Genomic DNA, 20,983 nt, shown 5'->3' with positions numbered 1-20,983 from the left:
CCCCTTAGGCAGCTGAGGTTGTACCAGCAGAGACCAGGAACAGCCCGCCAGGCGTCATTGATCCAGAGGGTGCAGGAGAAGAGCCTGGAAGGGGCTGTCAGAGGTGGGCATGGGCATTGGGGCTTTGTAGGGGCTGGCGGTGGGCGAGGGTGAGGGTACGGGCAGCAGGAACCAGGAACAGGCAGCATTGACTGGTGCTAATTGAATTGCCAATATGCTGGCTGGAGTTAAGTGCCGGAGGGGCCCAGATCAATAGCTAATGATCCTGGCGCAGGGCTGAATGGAGTTAAGGAACTTTAACACTTTAATTAGGCTGCCACCGAAAATAAATTCCTACACATCTGTCAATTCTTACTTGAGTGGTAATCTCCTCTCCCAGCTAGACCTGCTGCCTCCTGCTTGCCGCACCTGCCTCCACTCAACTTCACTTTCCTTCTTCAGTGCCCCTCCCTTTATGTCTCTGGGCTCCCTGTTTCTGGGACCAGTAGGCAGGGAGCCCAGTTGGCCTGTCTCCGCTGTCTATGGCCAGACTTGTTTCCTCATCTTTAAATGATGGGGGCTGGGTACTTAGAGTTAATGTCTTAGGCTCTCCCACCTCCAACCCTGTCACTTCTTCATCGTCTGTTTCTTTTTGGCAGCTTTCTGACTCCTCCATCCATTTTCTCCTTCTCCTGGCTGCGTGTCCTGCTTCCTCTGCCCTATGTCCTCCCTTTCCTGATGCTTCACTAAGTTGGTTCTCCCCTCATCCCACACAGGGAAGCCTCCTGTCACCCCCTTAGCTGAGCTGCCCACCCCTGAAAAAGACTCTCAGAACAAGACAGAGCAATTGGGTGAGTTGCTCATCTGGTCCATTTTCCCTCTATCCCTGCCCCTTGTCCCCCACCCTCCGCCCCATCCTCATACATTCTGAGGTGCACATGGGATTCTGCAGTAATCCAGCCACCCAGCGAGGCCTCATAGGTGCATGGAGCCAAACTGATACAAGAAAGGGCTCATCAGAGGGAAAGGAGGGGGAGCCACAAAAGGCTTAAATCTGGCCATCCCACTAACCTGGGATCAGCCCTGCTGGGCCTCCTTTCCCTGCACTGTGTACAGCTTTGTGCTTTCCTGCCCTTTCCCCCCAGCCCAGCCCCCTACCCTGGAGGCTCTTTGCTACAAGTCAGGTAATCTTAAGGGCTGGGGGTCTGAAAAGAAAGAGGGAAGGCTGTCAGAGTCTCTTAATCTCTTCTCCTTTCAGCTTCTGAAGAGGTCGAGAACAAGTCTGGCTCTCGAGGAGACAGTGCCAACCAGACCACGGTCAGAACTGGGATAACTGGGAATAGCTGGGGTGGGGGTGGGGGGCGGGGTAGGGCCTGGTTTTACTGAAATTTGTTCATATTCTAAAGCCTGAAATTCTTATCAGTAGAGCTTTACAGCCAGATTTCAGACTAATGGCAGACCTAGTTTTGTCATGCTTGTGACTTGTCTCAAAACACATTGAGATGCCACCTAGGGCCAGTTATATGTTTAGCACCATACAGAGAGCAGAGCTGGCCCCAGGGGTGGAGCACAGAGGGAGAAGACAAGAAGGGAGGGCAGGACTTGAGGGAAAAGTGAAGACAGAAGCTGTCCCAAGGTAGGAAAAGCTGGAAGCAGGTGGAGGAAGGAGGGGAGGAGGGAAGACAAAAGTGAAGAAATGAAAAGAGAAAGCCCAAACCAAAAGGCTAGCCTGCTGCCCAGCTCTCTATTCCTGTCAGGAGCAGAAAGACAACTAGACACGGATGGTCATCTCCTGCAGAAGGCCCCAAGCCTGCATGGAACCATCTGGGCACCTCCTTCCTGAGGGTAGAGGCCCCAGCCCAGATGACTGACCCAGATAGCAAACCCTGAAGCTCTCCAAGTTTCCCAGCCTTGGGCCTCTGCCTGGCCTAGGCAGGACCTGTGTGTTTTAGCTTTGTGGCCTGAGAGTGTGGATTCTGAGGGGACTCCCAGACTGGGTCCCTGAGGCTCCAATGCTGCCCCTCCCTCACAGCTCTCCAAATGGGACCTCAACAGGCAGGATTACTACATTTCCACAGGCTGCAGCAGTGCTGGCCAGACCCTCCTCACTCCTGTTTTCTCCTGCAGACCGATTCCAGATGTCTGTTCCGAGGGCCAAGTGCATTAAAATGAGCATCTGGATGCCCTTCCTTCATGGCCATCCTGTCCCAGTATGCAGGCCTGGACCAGTGGCACAGGGGGCAGGAGAGGAGAGGAATTGAGCCAGGGAGGTGAAGATAGGCTGGAGACAGGGCCTTCCCTTGGCCCCACCCCTCTAGAGGTGTGGGCGAGAATGTGCCTGCAGAGCAGGACAGAATTTTCCTGGGCCGCTGGGGGAGCTGTGGCGTTTGTTTACATTAAGAAGGGGAAAAGGAAAAGAAAGTGGGAGCTGCTGAGCTGCTGGGAGATGAGCTGGCTTCTGAGCAGACAGGTAGGGAGGGCCCCTCTTCAGGAGACACTCAGGTTAGGGACCTTGGGGAGGCAGAGTGGGCAGGGATAAAGGAGCCTCTGGGTCCAGATGTGCCAGAGGGCAGGGGCGCCATCTCACAGGGAAGACACGGGCAGGGTGTGGGTGGGTAAGAAAACTAAATCCCGGGGAGATAGGTACAGGGTCATACTGTAGCTGGAGTACTAAGCAAGGCAGCAGAGAGAGGCAAAGACCAAGGAAAGGCCAGGATGGAGGGAGAGGGCCGGACAAAGAAGGCAGGCAAGGGGAAAGTCTAGCCTAGGCCTTTGTCCCAGTGGAAGGGAAATGAGGGAGGAGCCAGCTTCTTGCTTCTGGCTGGATCCGTGGTGATGCCTTGATGCCTCTGAATGCGGCTCACTCCTAAATTGGGAGTGGGGGATCATGCTGTGTCCAAGAACACAAAGGGCTGGGTGATGGTGGGCCCCATCCTTCTCTGACACCTCCTCCCCAACCCATGTGCCCCCAGGTATTCTGCTGTCCATACTGCAGCTTCCTGAGCCCCGAGCCCGAACAGGTGAGGGCTCACACCCTCTCCCAGCATGCAGTGCAGCCCAAGTACAGGTGTCCGCTGTGCCAGGAGCAGCTGGTGGGCCGACCTGCCTTGCACTTCCACCTTAGCCACCTTCACAATGTGGTGCCTGAGTGCGTTGAGAAGCTGCTGCTTGTGGTGAGTACTGGCTGGGTGAGGACCCATCCAGGAAGCCTTGTTTGGGCCAGGAGGGGAAGAAGAGGCAGGGGCGTCCAGGCAAGTATGGGTTTAGCGGGGACAATGTTGGTGAGGAAGCTAAGCATTTCCTTCATTTCCATTAGGTCCTGATAAGAGCTGTTCAACGGGAGGCATGGGCTTTGGAGGAGGAGAGGCAGCAGCCCAGGCCCTCCCCTCTGGGGAAAAGCCAAAGTTCTGGGAGTGTTTCCAGGAGGAGACTGGAGCGCTGGACAGAAGCTGGGCACAAGCCCAGGTGCAGAGCAGGGTGTGAGGAGTAGCAGGGTGGGTCAGCACAGGGGAGTCACTGGGCTTTCTTCCATTGCAGGCAACAACTGTAGAGATGACCTTTACAACCAAAGTGCTGCCTGGGCCCACTCTATGCCCACTGGGGGATGCCCCAGAGCCCCCTGCTCCGGGGCCAGAGCCTGAACCCAGCAGAGAACAAGGAGCAGGTAAGAAAGGGGACATGAGCTTCATGGACCAAGAGGGTCTGAAGACAACTGAGGCAGGGATCAGTTGTCCTTGATATGGGGTGGGTGGGGTCTGACTTCAGACAGTTACCTTCTCATGGCACCCTTCTCTTTCCTTCAGAAGGCCCTCAGCTGACCCCAGAAGCCAGTCCTGATCCTCTTCCTGAGCCTCCCCCGCCCTTAGCTCAGGCCCCAGACAAGCCCCCAGGAAGCCCTGATCAACCCCCATCGCCAGCCTCTCGGCCTGATGTCCTGGCGGAAGAATTGGCCCCTCCACCCACCATGGCTGAGGAGGAAGAGGGGCGTGTGGGGGAGCCCCGCCCTGCAGAGCCAGCTCCATCTGACTCTCGCCACCCTCTGACCTATCGGAAGACCACCAACTTTGCCCTGGACAAGTTTCTTGACCCTGCCCGGCCCTATAAGTGCACTGTGTGTAAGGAGTCCTTCACACAGAAGAATATCCTTCTGGTCCATTACAACTCTGTCTCCCACCTGCACAAGATGAAGAAGGCTGCCATTGACCCGTCCGGCCCTGCCCGAGGAGAGGCAGGTGCTGCGCCTCCCACTGCTGCTGGCACAGACAAGCCCTTTAAGTGCACTGTCTGCCGAGTCTCCTACAACCAGAGCTCCACCCTAGAGATCCATATGCGCTCAGTTCTGCACCAGACTCGCTCTCGGGGGACCAAGACGGACACCAAGGCCGACGGGCCAGAGCGTGGCCAAGAAGAGCCCAAGGAGGGTGAGACTGAGGGGGAGACTGGCACTGAGAAGAAGGGCCCTGACCCTGGTGGCTTCGTATCTGGGTTGCCCTTCCTGTCGCCTCCCCCACCCCCCTTGGACCTACACCGATTCCCAGCACCCCTCTTCACCCCACCAGTCTTGCCCCCCTTCCCTCTGGTGCCGGAATCACTGCTTAAGCTCCAGCAGCAACAGCTGCTCCTGCCCTTCTACCTCCATGACCTCAAGGTGGGGCCCAAGCTGGCATTGGCTGGGCCCACACCCCTGCTGTCTCTGCCAGCTGCCACTCCTCCTCCCCCACCCTCTAAGGCTGAGCTGGCTGAGCGGGAGTGGGAGCGGCCCCCCATGGCAGAAGAGGGGAATGAGGCGGGGCCCGCCTCGCCCCCCAACTCCACGCCTAATGAAGCAGCCCGCACTGCAGCCAAAGCCCTTCTAGAAAACTTTGGCTTTGAGCTGGTGATCCAGTACAACGAGGGGAAGCAGGCTGTGCCCCCTCCCCCGACCCCACCCCCACCAGAGGCCCTGGGGGGTGGAGACAAGCTGGCCTGTGGGGCCTGTGGGAAACTCTTCTCCAATATGCTTATCCTCAAGACACATGAGGAGCACGTCCACCGCCGATTTCTGCCCTTTGAGGCCCTGAGCCGTTATGCTGCTCAGTTTCGAAAGAGCTACGATAGCCTATACCCACCCCCTGCAGAGCCCCCCAAACCTCCTGATGGGTCCCTGGATTCACCAGCTCCCCAACTGGGCCCTCCCTTCCTGGTCCCAGAGTCTGAGGCAGGGGGGGCCCGTCCCTCTGAGGAGCGAAGCCGGGCAGGAGGACGCTGGCCACCAGAGGAGGAAGAAAGCTCCAGAGGGAATCTGCCTCCCCTACTGCCTGCAGGCCGCAGGTTCTCCAGAACCAAGTTCACAGAGTTCCAGACCCAAGCCCTGCAGTCTTTCTTCGAGACCAGTGCCTACCCCAAGGACGGAGAAGTGGAGCGGCTTGCAAGTCTCTTGGGCCTGGCTACCCGTGTGGTAGTAGTGTGGTTCCAGAATGCCCGCCAGAAAGCACGCAAAAATGCCATCGAGGGGGGGCCTGTGCCGACCGGAGGGGGCAGCGGGGGAGCCTCTGGCTGCAGGCGCTGCCATGCCACCTTCTCTTGTGTTTTTGAGTTGGTGCGGCACCTCAAGAGATGCTATGATGACCAGCCCCCTGAAGAGGAGGAGGAAGAGGCAGAGAGGGGGGAAGAAGAAGAAGAGGTAGAGGAGGAGGATGCAGAGGAGGAACAGAGCCTGGAAACCCCCGCACGGCCCGGGGGCCCGTCACCTGAACCTGCAGACAGGGAAGATCTGAGCCAAGCAGAGGCAACAAACCCAGGAGGCAAAGAGCCTGAAGGGAGGGCCCCTCCCTCGCCTTCCCCAGTCCACACTTGTGACCAGTGCACCATGTCTTTCCCCAGCCAAGACCTCCTGACCAGTCACCGCCGGCTACACTTCCTGCCATCCCTGCAGCCCGGTGCTGCACCCCACCTCCTAGATCTGCCATTGCTGGTGTTTGGGGAGCGAAGCCCCCTGGTGGCAGGTACTCCACCGGCCCCAGGGCCACTGCTGAAACGGAAGCATGAGGAGGGCAGCCTGTCCCCAACGGGCAGTGAAGCAGGGGGTGGAGGGGAGGGCGAACCCCCCAGGGACAAGCGCCTACGTACCACTATCCTGCCCGAGCAGCTGGAGATCCTGTACCGTTGGTACATGCAAGACTCCAACCCAACGCGCAAGATGCTTGACTGCATCTCCGAGGAGGTGGGACTCAAAAAGCGGGTGGTGCAGGTCTGGTTCCAGAACACCAGGGCCCGGGAGAGGAAAGGCCAGTTTCGAAGCACCCCTGGTGGGGTGCCCAATTCAGCAGTCAAGCCCCCCATCACTCCTGCCCCTGCAGCCTTCCCCAAGTTCAACCTCTTGTTGGGCAAGGTAGACGATGGATCTGGGAGGGAAGCCCCAAAGCGGGAAGCACCTGCTTTTCCCTACCCACCAGTTACTCCTGCTGCTGGGCCCCTGGCTTTCCTACCACCTGGGAAGGAGGCCACCACCCCAACACCAGAGCCACCTCTCCCACCTCCCCCTCCACCCAGTGAGGAAGAGGCTACAGAGGAACCTTCTAAAGCTTCACCAGAGAGCGAGGCTTGCAGTCCATCTGCAGGGGATCTCAGCGATTCATCTGCTTCCAGTCTGGCCGAACCAGAGTCTCCTGGGGCTGGGGGAAGCAGTGGAGGAACAGGAAGTGGGGTCGGGGTTCCAGATGGAATGGGGCAGCGGCGCTACAGGACCCAGATGAGCAGCCTGCAGTTGAAGATCATGAAAGCCTGCTATGAAGCCTACCGTACCCCAACCATGCAGGAGTGCGAGGTGCTGGGGGAGGAGATTGGGCTGCCCAAGAGAGTCATCCAGGTCTGGTTCCAGAATGCTCGTGCCAAGGAAAAGAAGGCCAAACTGCAGGGGGCGGCAGTTGGTGGGGCTGGGGGCAGCGGTGAGGGCCCCTTGGGAGCCCAGCGCACTGACTGCCCCTACTGTGACGTCAAGTATGATTTCTATGTCTCCTGCCGAGGCCATCTCTTTTCCCGCCAGCACCTGGCCAAGCTCAAAGAGGCAGTCCGAGCCCAACTGAAGAGTGAAAGCAAGTGCTACGAGTTGGCCCCAGCACCCGAGGCACCCCCGGCTCCCAAGGCCCCACCGGCCACCACACCTGCCCCTGTGCCCCTTGGGGCTGGCCCGGCCCTGCCTCGCCTGGCCCCGGTCCTCTTGTCTGGTCCAGCTCTGGCCCAACCCCCGCTGGGCAGCCTAGCTCCTTTCAATTCAGGTGAGTGGGCAGTTGGGAGGGGTTGGACTTCAGAAAGCATCTCTCTCTAATGACATGCCCCTCTTTTTCCTCCTGGACTCTTCCACCTCCAGTCTCCTGTCGCCTCCTTAGTTTCAAGCTCTTGGGGGAGAGGAGGGAGGGAAGGGAGCAAGGCAGCTAGGTGGTGGGAATGGGCGAGGGTGTGGCTGGAGGTGGCAGGATGGACACCAGGCCAGTAGGTGGCTAACCCTTCATCCCTCCTTTCGTCTTCCTAGGCCCTGCAGCCTCCTCGGGCCTCCTGAGCCTCGCCACTTCAGTCCTGCCTGCTACCACAGTGGTCCAGACTGCTGGCCCAGGCTGCCCCTTACCTCAGAGACCTGTGCCCGAACAAACTAACAACTCCACAGCAGGCACCAATGACCCTGCCCCAGGCCCCCCTACTGAGCCCTCCGGGGACAAGGTCTCTGGTGAGCGCAAGCCAGTTGCAGCGCCCACCAACTCCTCCACTGACGCCCTCAAGAACCTCAAAGCACTGAAGGCTACAGTCCCAGCCCTGCTGGGGGGCCAATTTCTGCCCTTCACATTGCCCCCCACAGGGGGGGCAACACCACCAGCTGTCTTTGGCCCCCAGTTACAGGGGGCCTACTTCCAACAGCTCTATGGCATGAAGAAGGGGCTATTTCCCATGAACCCCGTGATACCTCAGACCCTCATCGGACTGCTCCCCAACGCCCTCCTCCAGCCACCACCCCAGCCCCCTGAGCCCACAGCCACAGCGCCTCCAAAGCCGCCCGAACTGCCTGCTCCAGGGGAGGGGGAGGCCGGGGAGGCGGATGAGCTGCTGTCAGGCAGTACCGGCATCTCCACCGTGGATGTGACCCACCGCTATCTGTGCCGCCAGTGCAAGATGGCATTTGATGGGGAGGCCCTGGCCACGGCTCATCAGAGATCCTTCTGCTTCTTTGGGCGGGGCTCGGGGGGTTCTGTGCCCCCCCCACTGCGGGTGCCCATCTGCACCTACCATTGCCTGGCATGTGAGGTGCTGCTGAGTGGGCACGAAGCCCTGGCCTCCCACCTGCGCTCCTCGGCCCACAGGCGCAAGGCGGCCCCACCCCCAGGGGGCCCACCCATCACCGTCACCAACGCCGCCACTGCCGCCACGGCTGCCGTGGCTTTTGCCAAAGAGGAAGCAAGATTACCTCACACGGACTCCAACCCAAAAACTACTACTACCTCTACACTTCTAGCTTTATAAACAGACAAACCAAGATGGGGGGGGGAGAGGGGAGGGCCTCAGGGCTCCCTCCCTTGCTCCAAGGGGTGTTCGGTGGGAGCTCAAATCCCTCACCCCAACCCTCGGCTCCGCCCACCTCACGGGAATCTTTAAATTCCCACCCTCAGTGGGCTTCACACACCCCACCTCCAGCAGAGTCCTGCCTCCTCCCCTGCCCCCAGACACACACTGATCCTCTGCGGCTCATTGCCCATCTTCACAGACACCCACTTTGTCATCCTGATGGTCCACTCATCTCTGCCCTGCCCACCACACACAAGATCTATCCTTGAGTCCATCTTCCTACAACCTTTTCCCCACTGAATTCCCAGTCACCCTCCCCCCACAAAACACAGTCAACCCCCGCAAACACACAAGTACATGTTATCCCATGCTGTTCTACTGACTGAGAAAACACCAAAAAAAAAAAAAAAAAAAAAAAAAAAAGGAAGAAGAAAATAAAGAAAACCCAAGGCAAAGAAGGGGTAAGGAAAACAAACATTGCTACTCCCACTTCTCCTTACGCCCTTGTCTAGAGCGTCACACAGCTCACAAACTTTCCAAATACCCAGTTGGCTCCCAAGGTTGGAGCCTGGGACGGGCAGGGAGCCCACAAAACTCGAACCAAACTGGAGGCTGTGGCAGGGGGAGAAGCGCTTGCAGCTCACTCTCCCCACACCCCTCCCTCCTAACCCTCTCCTCGCCTGACAGGGGAGCCCCTGCGGCCTGGACTCTAGGGGAAGCCGCCGCCAGGAACCCCTCTGCCAACCCCCACCCTGCACCCTGGGAACTGCAGTAACTTATTCTCAAAGGCTTTAAACACAGAGATCCTCTCAGCAGCCGTGGGCCTGCCCCTTGTCCCAGCCCTGCCACGTGGGGGTCCAGCCTCCGGGACCGGCGCTGCCCACCAACGGCAAATCCAAAGTTCTTTTATTTAAAAAAAAAAAAAAAAAAAAAAAAAAAAAACTGAAACACACGACCAAAAAAAAAAAAAAAAAAAAACAGCGAGAGAGAGCACGGCGCACATGTGCACGGGAGAGAGATGGAGACAGAGGAATGAACTAAAGTAAAACACAAGCTTGGAAAATACAGAAAAAAAAAAACTGAAAAGTCTCCCATCAAACAAGTGTTTTTTTCCTGTTTGTGTTACCTTCCCCTCCATGTTGAGGGTTTCTTTAAACCACTGGTCTTTGGAAGATCTAATGGCTTTAAGTCCTTGTGTGGGTTTGGTGATCCTCAAGATGGAAAGCCATGCAGCCTGGCCTTGGCCATGCCCAGCCTCAGAGGTGGGGGCTGGTAATGGGGAGACAGGCTCAGACACGGGGGAGACCTACCCTTGCCCCTGAACTGAGTATTTATCAGGACAGGTAACATCCCCTCATTCCTAGCTGCTAGTTAGAAAAGTCAGTACCACCAGATGTATCCCGGAGGTCCAAGGAAGAAAGGGGTGGACAGGGCAGTTGGGTAAGCCTCTCTTTTGTGCAGCTAACCACCACTTCCTTTTGCTTCTTTCACAAAACCCTTCTATTTCCCTTTCCATTTCTGGTCACTTCTTGGACTCCTTGCTTTTGTGGGGTCCCTTGCTCTCCATATGTGTTCTTCCCTCATCCTCTGCCCTTGCCTTTTTTCCCACCGGCAAGCAGCAGCTGCTGGAGGTGCCACCAAAGGAGTCAGGCTGTCCGGGAGGCCCACACGGCTCTGGAGCTCATGACAGATGAGGGGGTGGGTGGGCAAGGAGGTGACTGAAGCACAAGGTGAAGAATGTCTGATAGGGTGCTGTCACCAAGGGGACCAACGAAAGAGGAATGAGCTAGAAGAGAGTCCCCCACCTCTAACCTCATTGTTCCTGCCAGGATCAGGTGGTAACTGGCCACCCCAAAGCCCAGCTAAATTGGCAAAGGGTAGAAAAGCAGGTGCTTTATTTCAACAAAGAAAAGCTTGCAAAAGCTCCTAGTCCTCCAGGTAATTTCTGCTACTCCCCTTGCCCCAGACTTCCCCTCTCAAGGGAGTCTCTTTGCAAACTTTCTCCCTTCAGGCTTCTTCCGCTACCATCATCCATTTAATATGCAGACACACCAATTCAGTCAGCCCTAGGATTTTGACTTCCTGGCCCGTCACTCCACCCTGTGAACTGGTTAATACCAAAGCGGTGGCTTATGTGCCCAGAAGATGGGAGGGGAGAGTGGGGGAGGGAAAAGTCAGCTGAGTCCCTAGTGCCCACAGGTTCTGCGAATCGCACTTCTGGTCCATTTCTAAAATTAAAAGCTCCTACTCTAGCAAACTGGGGTGGGGCAGAGCCAGTCACTCTGATGATGTCAGGCATAAATGCAGGCCCTACTGTGGTCTCAATCTTGCTGCCAACCTTCCCACCTCTCAGCATCTCTTTTGCACCCCGCCCTCCCTCCTTCCCTATCCTTTACCTTCTCCTGTTGAGATTCTGTGTATAAAACTACTTTCTTAGCAGCATGTGTGAGGAAAGAAGCTTTTTCACTCTGTGCTTTCAGGGAATATGACTTGTGTATAAAAGTTGAAAACCAAAAAAAAAAAAAAAAAAGATAAGAAACATTTTAAAGAAAACCATGGCAAACACCTGGTATGGGATAATTAGGGGTGTGGTGTCATGCATTTTATGAGTTCACAACCGGGACAGGTTGGCTTCAGTTCGAACTGTGTATATTTTTAGTGGGAGTTAAGAGAGCCAGATATCCCTCCTCCTCCTCTTGCCCTCAAACATGTTCTCTTACACCTGGATACCCTGGTCTGGAGACACCATGTACATGCATAGCAGTAGACAGCAACTGACTCTAAGCAACTGTCCTAACCAGGAACCCTGCAGTTTGAGACAAAAGAGCAAGGCTGACTGTGGAGTTAGGTTTCCCATTCCATGTTCCCAGTGCCCGGAAGCATTCCTCCCTAACCCCATTCTCAGACCAGAAGTCCACAGGAGCAGTGCTCCTGCTTCAGAAATGCGCAGTGGGCCACTCTGGTAGACAGAAGTCAGTAGGCCCTATGCAGAATGCTAGAGGTGAGCACCAGGTCGTGCTGCTTCTCCTGGGGAGCAGTAGACCCAACTCAAGCACCTGGCACATCAACAGCTATATTGTAGTATAGGCTCCACCCCAACAACCCTAAAGTGAGCTTCAATCCATGGCTCCTATGATTGGTCTTCCACGGCCTGGGGCAAAGGCCTAGGGTCTGACACACATGGGTCCTAAGGCATCCAAATTCTGGTCTACCCTACTTACCGCTAGGATCAGTACCAGGACACAGGAGGTGGAAATGAGCTTGGCTGTTTTTGCTCTAAACCAGAATCATTATGGGATGGCTTTAAGGTACCCCATTCTCAACTAGGAACAGAACTCCAAGTCTTCTGCAAGAATATGGCAAAATCTGAAGCTGCAGCAGCCAAATGGGGTAGAATGTGCAATAGGACCACTAAAAGAAACCCATTCTTTCTCCAGCTCTCTAGCCCCTGGAGTGTACTTACAGAAGCATGCACAAGAACCAAGAAAGCCAACCATTCCAGCCATGGTAGCACCCATCTACTTAATTCCTTCTATTTGTTCCTTAGTCACTTTCAGGGCTTAACAATCAGATCACCAATCCCCCAAACCTCCACCAGCCTGTTTTAAGACGCATTTTTCCATCCAATAGAAATATATATAGGAACTTGCACCTGAAATACAGAACTCTGTATAACTGCACCAATGGAACAAGCACACACACTGTCAGCAACTGCAGCAAAACCATGGAGAGAGCTACAGGGATACATACATGCCCTAAGGAAGGGCCCCATGGGCACAGAGGCACAAAGGACATGCCTTCAGACCTATCACCTACACTTCACATAAGTAGAACCACCCTCCAGGACATACTCATTTTCTTCACATAAAAACAGTGGGTTTGAAAAGCTTATGAACAGTCAGGGGGAAATGTAACCAGTATCAGAAAGGGTGACCAAGTGTTATAATCCATGGGGAAAGGACTTTAAATTTCTGTGCACTGTGACACTAGGGAGGGGAGAGGTAGAAGAGAAATCAGGAGGAAACTTTAGGGAAAACTCATGAAACACAGGAATAAACTGGTTTGGGACCCTGTGTTATAGGAAGGGTAGGCACTGAGGAACCTTTCTCTCTAGGTTGTGGTGCAAAGCTCAAACCACCAGCTGGGAGCAACTAGTGAGAAACTTGTGAGCCGTGAGGATGTCATTTAGGACTAAGGAAGAAATGCCCCAAATACCAAGGAAACCTTTGCTACAACAAGAAGGGCTACAGACCCAGTCTGCAGGATTATAGCTTTATATACATTGTGAAAAGGGCAGATGAAGGAAAAGCGAGATAGAGGACATCCATAGAAGACCTAGACCGTGACTCGTCAAGTTGGGGGAGCGATGGGAAGTGATTCCCAGGCAAGACTATACAGGAAGAACATAAAATTGGGTGAGGTCCCACTCTGTCATTCTCCATCATACAGAGGTCTCAGACAACCTTCCACACAAAGGACAGCAAGGGGTAAGTGGCATTATTCCCTGTCAGTAGTCTGAACCTGGTGTTTCCTGCAGCTCTCCAGCCAGAGAATTGTCTGGCTAGAAACTCATGGGGAAGCAGGCTGGACCTGCTTATGTGGACCAGAAGGAAGGTGATGGGGAAAGGTGACCTGGGATTGACTTTTTTTTTTTTTTTAAGTAACCTCTGCCCCCAACATGAAGCTCTAACTCATGGCCCCAAGTTCAAGAGTCAGATGTGGAGTGCCTGGCTGGCTGAGTCAGTTAACCTCTGACTCTGGATCTTGGCTCACGTCAAGATCTCACTGTTTGTGAGTTTGAGCCCCATGTCGGGCTTTACACTGATGGCACGAAGCCTGCTGGGGATTCTGTCTCTCCCTCTCTCTCTTCCTCCCCCAGCTTATGTTCTCTCTCCCTCTCAAAATAAATAAACTTAAAAAAAAAAAAAACAAAAAAACGAGTCAGATGCTCCACCAACTGAGCCACACAGGCGCCCTCCTGGGGTTAACTCTTAATCCTATCCAAGCAAACACACACTTTTACACAAACAATGGCTAAAACACCGAAATGGGTAATCTGTAGGAGCTCAGCATGCCCCACATCCACAGTCCTTCCCTGATACTCAACCTTGTACCATGGCTTTTCACCTGGACTTGAAGAATGACCCACACTGTGCTCATTCCCACCGAGTGCTCAAACAACAGTATCGTCTGCATCTTGCTAAGTATCCACAGTCAGCTAGGCCCTGTACTCCGCTGACCCCTCCTTCCACTACCCAGGACCCAGATCTGTCTCCAAGAAGAAGAAGAATTAGGATTCATCCTGTACCAAGCATAGAATCCACACAAATCTTGCTGGACCACAGAGAGCCATCTTCCGGCCATGCTCCTAACCTGGTGGTTCTCAGTGGTAAAGTTTCAGAAACAAAGGGCGGCCTACCATCAGAATTTGAAAGTGTTCCCTAAGGGATTCTTTTGTGATAACTACTGCCAGGGAGAAGCACCGTTCTGACAAGCTAAACCTGCGTGATTTGACCTCACAATCTATCCTATTCCTCCTGTTGCTCCTACCCAAAACACATTTACACACACCCCACATGCATGGCAGCATAAAGACAGGCCTATGGTTGGGGAGGAAGAAGAAAGATGCAAAAAGCCTAGAGAAATCCAATCTAGAGTAACTGTTCTACAAGGTGACTGCTGTCTCTTAAAACAGTTTCTCAAAGTTCTGTTCACCCGCATCGTGGTCACCTGTGCTGGCTTAAAATGCACATTCCTGAAACACATTTCAGATTAGTTTAAGAACCCCTGATTTGGGCTGCTCAGCCCATATACGTCTGTGACCTGCCTGGAACTTTCCAGCACCCAGGGCCCTATCCTGCTACACCAGGGGCTCCCACCAGGCGCCTAGCATCACCTCGGAATTGTTTTCTTCATTACCCTGCCATCACCCCCACCTCCAACATCTGGGAAATCTGACTGTGTCTTCTGCCAACAGGCTGTTCTTGAACAGGAGACAAGAAACATCATCCACTCACCCATTCGGCTGAGTGTCTCCCTGCTTTTTCCTCTGCTGTGGAAACCACCTCCCTTCTTCTGAAGCTGGCATCCACTTCCAGAGATGCTGAAACCAGAACTCCCCCCAACCCTAAGCAGCTCAGTAACATAGTAATGGTTTGATTTCCTTCTGGGCAGGTCTTCTCCTCCATCGGACCCACCCAGCCTCCCCCAACATTACCCAGAGCCAAATCTTCTACTTGAAGATCCTCCTAGTTACTAATCCGCAGCCTCTGGCTACTAAGAAAGCAAGGAAAGCCCAACCTATTGGAATTTCTTCCAGATCGAGGCCCAAGGTGCAGTTTTATGGCACTGCCAAAGGCACTGCCTCTGAAGGCATAGGGCTGGTCTGTGTCACCACAGATGCTGGGGACTCTCCTTCTAGGAGCCTTCCTCTCTATGAGGGTTCATTGCTGATCTGTGGATTCCCTTTCAGGGGTGAATTTCAAAGACATGGACATTTATCCAATTCTACCTAATTGCGGTGCCATTGAGAAATTCCTAAATCTCCGCAAACACTCTTTCTGGAAGGACAAGTCCCAGGTGCCTTTGTTTTTCTTATACTTATCTACCTCTTTAGGCCTAGAGCACCTCTTCATTTTCCTGGGACTGTTACTGAATATGGACCTTTTAATGAGGGAGGAAGAACTGGTTCATCTCAACCACAGCTCAGCCAATCACAAGGCATAGGGCAGACAAAATATATACGGGGATAAACCACCCCACAACCAACAGCAAGGCCTGAGGGTCCCTCCTTCCTACTTCTCTTCTAATCTCTTCTGGCACCAGCTTTGTGACAACATAGCTGGCTGTCCTCTCTACAGCTTTCATTTGCCCTGCTAGCATTTTCTCTGTCTTCACTGCCCAGAGAGGCATACAGGCCACTGGCCTGGAGCCTTGGATTTGGTTTCTTGCCTATGCCCTTGGCCCTCTGTTCTCCAGGTTCCCTTGAAATAGCTACTCAAACACTGACTGTGGTAGCAGTTAAATCCCTTTCTTGGAGGCAGTTAGGTAGGAGGGAGGTGGGTGTCTACTTGAGGTTGGCTGGCGAGTACCGATGCAGCAAGCTGTTGAGGGTGCCATCTCATGCCACTCCCCAGCAGAGCTCCGCCTGATGCCCGGAGTGCCCATGTGCGCTGCCCCCTCTCCCTCTGCCGCCAAGTGGCGGTCGTGAGCATTGTTTGGCGGCTTTGGGTTTGCCGCAGTGCCAGGATCTGAGACACTGTTCACATGCCAGTGCAGCACTACCAAGCGTGGCGGCATCTAGTTGGTTGGGTGCCAAGCAGTAGGACCCAGATGGTGATAGAGAGATGAAAGAGGGGTGGAGTGGAGGGAGGGGGAGGAGAGGAAGGCACCAGGGAGAAAATCAGATACCTCACTTGTTAGAGTGGAAAGTCCAAACGAGATCCACAGAAAGGTACCCTTCCCATTCTAGATCCCAACTCAGCAAGCAAGCCACCCCACCCCCACCCCCCACCCCCCCGCTCCCACCATGCTCGCACGGTGACATACACAGACCAGGCAAGAGGATTTGGCCATCTTCAGCAGGAAACTGGCTGGGGGCCAGACAGGACTGCCAGCGCTCTCTGTCCTTCTTCCTTGGGGTCTTGGCAATGGCATGTTTCCTCCTTTGTGTCCTCAAGCCTCTCTCCGTCTGTCGCTCCGCTCCCCATGCCTAAGAGGGAACAGGAAGGAGGTCCTGGCAGAAAACAAGTCTGTTCTCCCAAACAACTCTCTCTCTCTCTCTTTCTCTCTCTCTCTCTCTCTCTCTCTCTCTCTCTCTCTCACACACACACACACACACACACACACACACACACACCATCTCACCTCCCTTCTCATTTCTGGCACAGCAACATTCTCAACCAGATTGGCAAGAGGCACTTCTACCCTCCTCCATTCCACACAATGCCAGAGCCTCTGCCAGGCTCCATGGGCAGTGCCAGCACCCACTGCTTCACGCCCACATCCCCGTGCTTTTCACAAAGGCCAACCCTGAGGAGCTCCCCCAGGGAGCAGTGGCACGATCCCTTCTCCTGCTCTTAGACACTTTCTTGGTACTTCCCTGGCTACTCTTTCCACCACTTCACTTTCCCAGACTAGAAGAAGGCTAACTACCTCATAGTCCAACTGTTTCTCAGAGCTGAGCTCCAGAGGGACAGAAACATCATTAACACATCTCTGCCCCTCCTCTCTGCCTCCTGGGGCCCCTGTTCCCACTGCCCCAGCTCGGGGCACCAGCCTGACGGGTGTGATGCCAATGGCTCCCAGGTACCGAGTCTCCCTCTCAGACCACCAGGACTCCTGCGGCTGTCCCCCTCCCCATTCGCTTCCTCCCATCTCCGCGGGCACAAGGGTGGCAGCTGCAGTGCCAATGCGTGTAAGCAGGCAGCATGAAGCAACTCATGCACCCTCTTCTGCCCTCCCAGGCCTCAACCCTCTCCCCTCCTTCCACTCCATCCCCCTGTCCTTCTGGTTGGACACTAGATTGGCAACCGCAGTGCCAACCCCCACCCATGCCCAGGAGGCTCACATACAGCACGCGTTTATGCGTACATGTACATGCGCACACACACACACACACATACACACGGCCCCATGAGTGCCAGGCAGCGGTGGCAGACACACAGCAATGCACAGTGACGGGTATACCCGAGGAGGCAGCCAGATTCGGCACCTGATCCAGCACCCGTTTGGGATTGGGTGGGTAGGCGGGCGGGCAGGCGGGCGGAGGGGTGATGGAGGCAGGCGATGGCCCTAGGTTGGCAGCCGATAGAGCTGGGAGAATGGAGGGAACAGATGCTCTTTGCCCAGCCTCTCTCCCTCTCTCTCGGAGATCAGTGCCAAGCTGGGGGGATGGGGTGAGGGGAGGATGGGGGAAGGGTGGCATTTGGAAAGCTGGCAGGGGGGGGGGAGCTGGGTCCGCCCAGGCTGGGCAGTGCCGGCACTGGCTGCCGCCTCTCCACTCTGCCATCTGTCTCGCTTCTCTCCCCACCCCCTTTCTCTTTCTCTCTCCCTCCTTCATCCACAGCAAACCGAAAAGAAGAAAACAGGGTCCTCATTCCGCCCACCCCCAACCTCTGCCAGACCCCCTCTCCTCCCCACAACTCACCACACCATACCACCACCAAGCCATCTGTGCTCTCTCCTCCTGGCTCAGCCACCTTCTTTCACTCGCCTTCGCCCTCATACCAAAACGGGTGCAATGTTTTAAAAATATATATACATGTATATTTTAAAAAGCAACTTAAAAAATTTTTTTTCTTTGGGAATGTCCTGTCCTTCTGAGTCTGGGTCCTCGGTGCCAATATTTATGGCAAGCAGAGGGAGGGGACCCTGTCCTCAGCTGGTGCCCATGAATCCCATGCCAGGGAGGAGGGGTGGCTGGGGTGGGGTGGGGGTGGGGTGGGGTATCGGGAGAGCTCTCTTCTCTCTGCGCCTGTGGTGGTTTCTTTTTTTTTTCTCCTCTTCCACTTCCGGAGCAGATTCAAATAGATCTAGAGCCTTCCCCACCCCCAGTTCCCAGGGCCCCTGTGCCCTTCTCTCCCTGCTTTTGATTTTATTCCTCGATCACCCTTTCCTTTTTTTGGTGTGTGCGTGTGTGTGTGTATGTGTGTGTGTACGTACGTGTGCGTGCGTGTGAGTGTTTGCATCCATGGCGGTGGGCACTGTGCCAGCCACCACACAGCCATCTGCGATGCCTTCTGCAGCCTCCGCTTTCTCCTTGCCACCTCCAGCCCCCAGCTCCCCGGCACCCCAGCTCTCCACCCCCCATCATTAATTAGCTACTGAATTAATTAAATCGTGAATGCTAATTAACATTCCTACAGGGCACGCTGCCAGGCTGGGAGGGCAGCGGGGGTGTGAAGAGGGGATTGGGAGATTGGGATGGGGGAAGAGGAAGGAGAGCCAGTCTGCTTAGAAGAGCAGGGGGAAGATGAAAAGAACCCAAAAGAAGGATGAAGGAGAAAGAGGGCAGAGTGATGAGATATGAACACGGAAAATGGGGTGTAAAAACGGAGTCCAAAGGAGAGCAACCCACCTTTCCTGCCCAAATAAGACAGAGCCAATTCTCACCAAGCTTACCTTTCCATCCCAGGACGTATATATTCCTAAGGTGAAGGACTCCAGCAGCTTTCTTCCTGTCTCTTATAGAAAATTAACCCCAAACCAGAGAATCAACAGCTACTACCTGTCAATCCAGCCACAGTGATCCTCAGACCAAGCCACCAAGAGGAAGCTCTGGGCTCAGAGGAGCCCATGTTGACTTGTCTGTCTCTACCTCTCAGATATTGAGGTAAAGGGGGCAATCTGTGAGCATCTGCTGCAGGGAGGCATGGGGGATTGACATGGGGAACTGTGAGGGGTGTCAATTCAATGGGAATTCAATAGCAATTAGCAAAAATCATTGGCACTGCCTGCAAGGCTGCGCTAGGGAGACTGTGACAAAAGACTGACTGCCTTTGGGATTCCAGAGGAGGAAGAGTGGAAACACTCCTTCCCATCTTGAAGGTCAAGAATTTGGGGAAAAAGTGAGTAAGGACCATCTAACTTGGAGTTGTTGCTGTTTTTAAGGGTTGCTCCTTAGAAAAGTGGATCCCACGATCAAATTTGTTTGGGAAATTCCATTTATTCCCCCTTTAAGAGATTCAAAATGCATATTGGTTTGTTGATGCTCTGAGAAGTCCTGAGAAAAAAGAAAATGTTAAATGTGTTTAACCCAGATACTCAAATTCATTGGGCCATGGAACCCTTATTTTATATTTTCTAATTTAATTAATTCTATTCACACAGAAGCAGTGCTCCACTTTGGGGAAAGCTCTATCAAGTAATTAGGCATGGCTCTGGCCTGGAAGCTGGCAGACAGACTAGCTGGCCCCAGGTCAGCTGAATCCCAACAGTCCACAAAGAAAGGAAGAGCACCTAGGCTCTGGTCTTCTGAATGTGATACACCAGCTCATGATGGAGAAGCCATAACAATCTTTAGCACCATTGACTTATACTTTCAGAGCTGGAAAGAGACCTTAGCAACCATTCCTTAATTTTACAACAGAAGCAACTGAGACTCAGAAAGGTGAAGTGATTTGCTTAAGATCACAGAGCCACTAGATGACAGCACTGACATTAGGACCAGAATTTCCTGACCTTTAGAATAGGAGAGGACTTAAAACTCTAGGACCAGCCCGACATAGGATTTATCAGTTACATATGCTCTTAAAAGAGCTGCACCCAGACTCCTTCTCTCTGTTGACTAAGGCCCAGGCCTAGTCTTTTTCCCCCGTTGCCCCGTCTCTTCACCCCCACCTTTGAAACCCTGCAGCATTTCCCTGCCTCTGGAGAGTCTAACCTATCTTTCTGTGGAAGTGGGGATGGGGGCAGGAGTTTGTGTTTTACAAAAGCTCCCAAGTGCTCCTGATACCCTGGATTCAGAACTTGTCTTCTAGGGTGCCCTGTCCCTGCTCCCCCCTGCCCCCATATACTATTGCTTTCAACCCAAAGATTCTACTCTCTCATGACCTTAACCTTATTCTGGCCAAGAAACCCCAAATGCCTCCTGGGACATTTCCTACTGTATTCTTAGCAACGTTCCCTTTGCCTCTCCTTCTCACTTTGGCATATGGAGTCCCTGAGGTCACTTAACTTCTCCATCAGAGTCTTTGAGAGGGCAGGCTGTCTTCAAGTTGCAGGGACACATGACTCACTAGTGAGGAGACCCTGGAGCCAGCTTCAGAGACCTTCCAGGACCCACAGCCTCCTTGAGCTTCTGAATATCCACCCTCCTGCTACAGTGTGAGCCCCTCTTTTCTTGAAAGGCCCTTCAGGGAACTGGAAACAATGGAGAAAGGTGGAGTCCAGCTTATTTCAAATGTCGAAGAACATTACTGAATTGCTTTTGCTTTCTGGGTCCTATATGTGAAATCCATCCCACTTCACACCCACCCCGGCCCCAACAACTTCACAAGACTGATGACTCTCTTCACAAGATACTCACCACCCCCATTTTAAAGAGAGAATAGCTGTGAAATACAAGTTTGATTTGCCAAAAAAGATTTACATCCAAATATCTGAGAATGGGGCACCTGGGTGGAACATGCACTCTCTCTCTCTCTCTCTCTCTCTCTCTCTCTCTCTCTCTCTCTCAAAATAAATGAATAAACATTAAAAAAAAAAAAATATCCAGGAATGATGAGGTCCTTCCTTTGGAGCTCTAAAAGTCTATGAACGCGTCTGCTAACCCCATCTCCTCCTTTCTTCCCATGTTTCTGACAGGATAACCCTTTGGCCCTGGGCTGACAGAGCCACTTGAGTGTGACCCACTGTCCACTTGCTAGCTACACCTCCAGCTGAGGGACCATCTAATAAAGGGAGGACAAAGCAGAGTCAATTACCCAACTAGACAGCCAGAGGTAAACTTAGATGTTCTCATAGGACACAT

At 53.8% G+C, this 20,983-nt stretch overlaps 1 protein-coding gene and 1 long non-coding RNA gene across 22 annotated transcripts in view; one reads left to right on the top strand and one right to left on the bottom strand.

Annotated features, from left to right (window-relative positions):
• ZFHX2 (zinc finger homeobox 2) overlaps nucleotides 1–9,685 on the top strand; it is a 31,818-nt gene extending 22,133 nt beyond the window's left edge. For 9 of the 10 annotated variants that reach the window (XM_058738567.1, XM_058738573.1, XM_058738565.1 and 6 more), the window contains exons 5-10: nucleotides 756–830; nucleotides 1,238–1,296; nucleotides 2,952–3,152; nucleotides 3,517–3,643; nucleotides 3,783–7,235; nucleotides 7,490–9,685. In XM_058738567.1, coding sequence (XP_058594550.1) covers nucleotides 756–830; nucleotides 1,238–1,296; nucleotides 2,952–3,152; nucleotides 3,517–3,643; nucleotides 3,783–7,235; nucleotides 7,490–8,469 — 4,895 coding nt within the window. In that variant the 3' untranslated portion in view covers nucleotides 8,470–9,685. The remainder of the gene's footprint in view (nucleotides 1–755; nucleotides 831–1,237; nucleotides 1,297–2,951; nucleotides 3,153–3,516; nucleotides 3,644–3,782; nucleotides 7,236–7,489) is intronic. The other variant, XM_058738574.1, reaches the window with a different exon arrangement.
• LOC131516984 (uncharacterized) overlaps nucleotides 1–20,642 on the bottom strand; it is a 30,799-nt gene extending 10,157 nt beyond the window's left edge. For 2 of the 12 annotated variants that reach the window (XR_009264315.1, XR_009264318.1), the window contains exons 1-2: nucleotides 16,060–17,192; nucleotides 6,534–6,718 (exon numbers count right to left, since the gene is read on the bottom strand). This is a non-coding gene — a long non-coding RNA (uncharacterized LOC131516984). The other 10 variants (XR_009264311.1, XR_009264319.1, XR_009264317.1 and 7 more) reach the window with 9 other exon arrangements.
• Nucleotides 20,643–20,983: the final 341 nt, after the last annotated feature.

This window comes from Neofelis nebulosa, chromosome 7 (assembly GCF_028018385.1).
Source record: "Neofelis nebulosa isolate mNeoNeb1 chromosome 7, mNeoNeb1.pri, whole genome shotgun sequence".
In the NCBI taxonomy this organism is placed as follows: Eukaryota; Metazoa; Chordata; class Mammalia; order Carnivora; family Felidae; genus Neofelis; species Neofelis nebulosa.
Note: the sequence above shows the minus strand (reverse complement) of the source record. Positions and strands in the feature narration are given on the sequence as shown.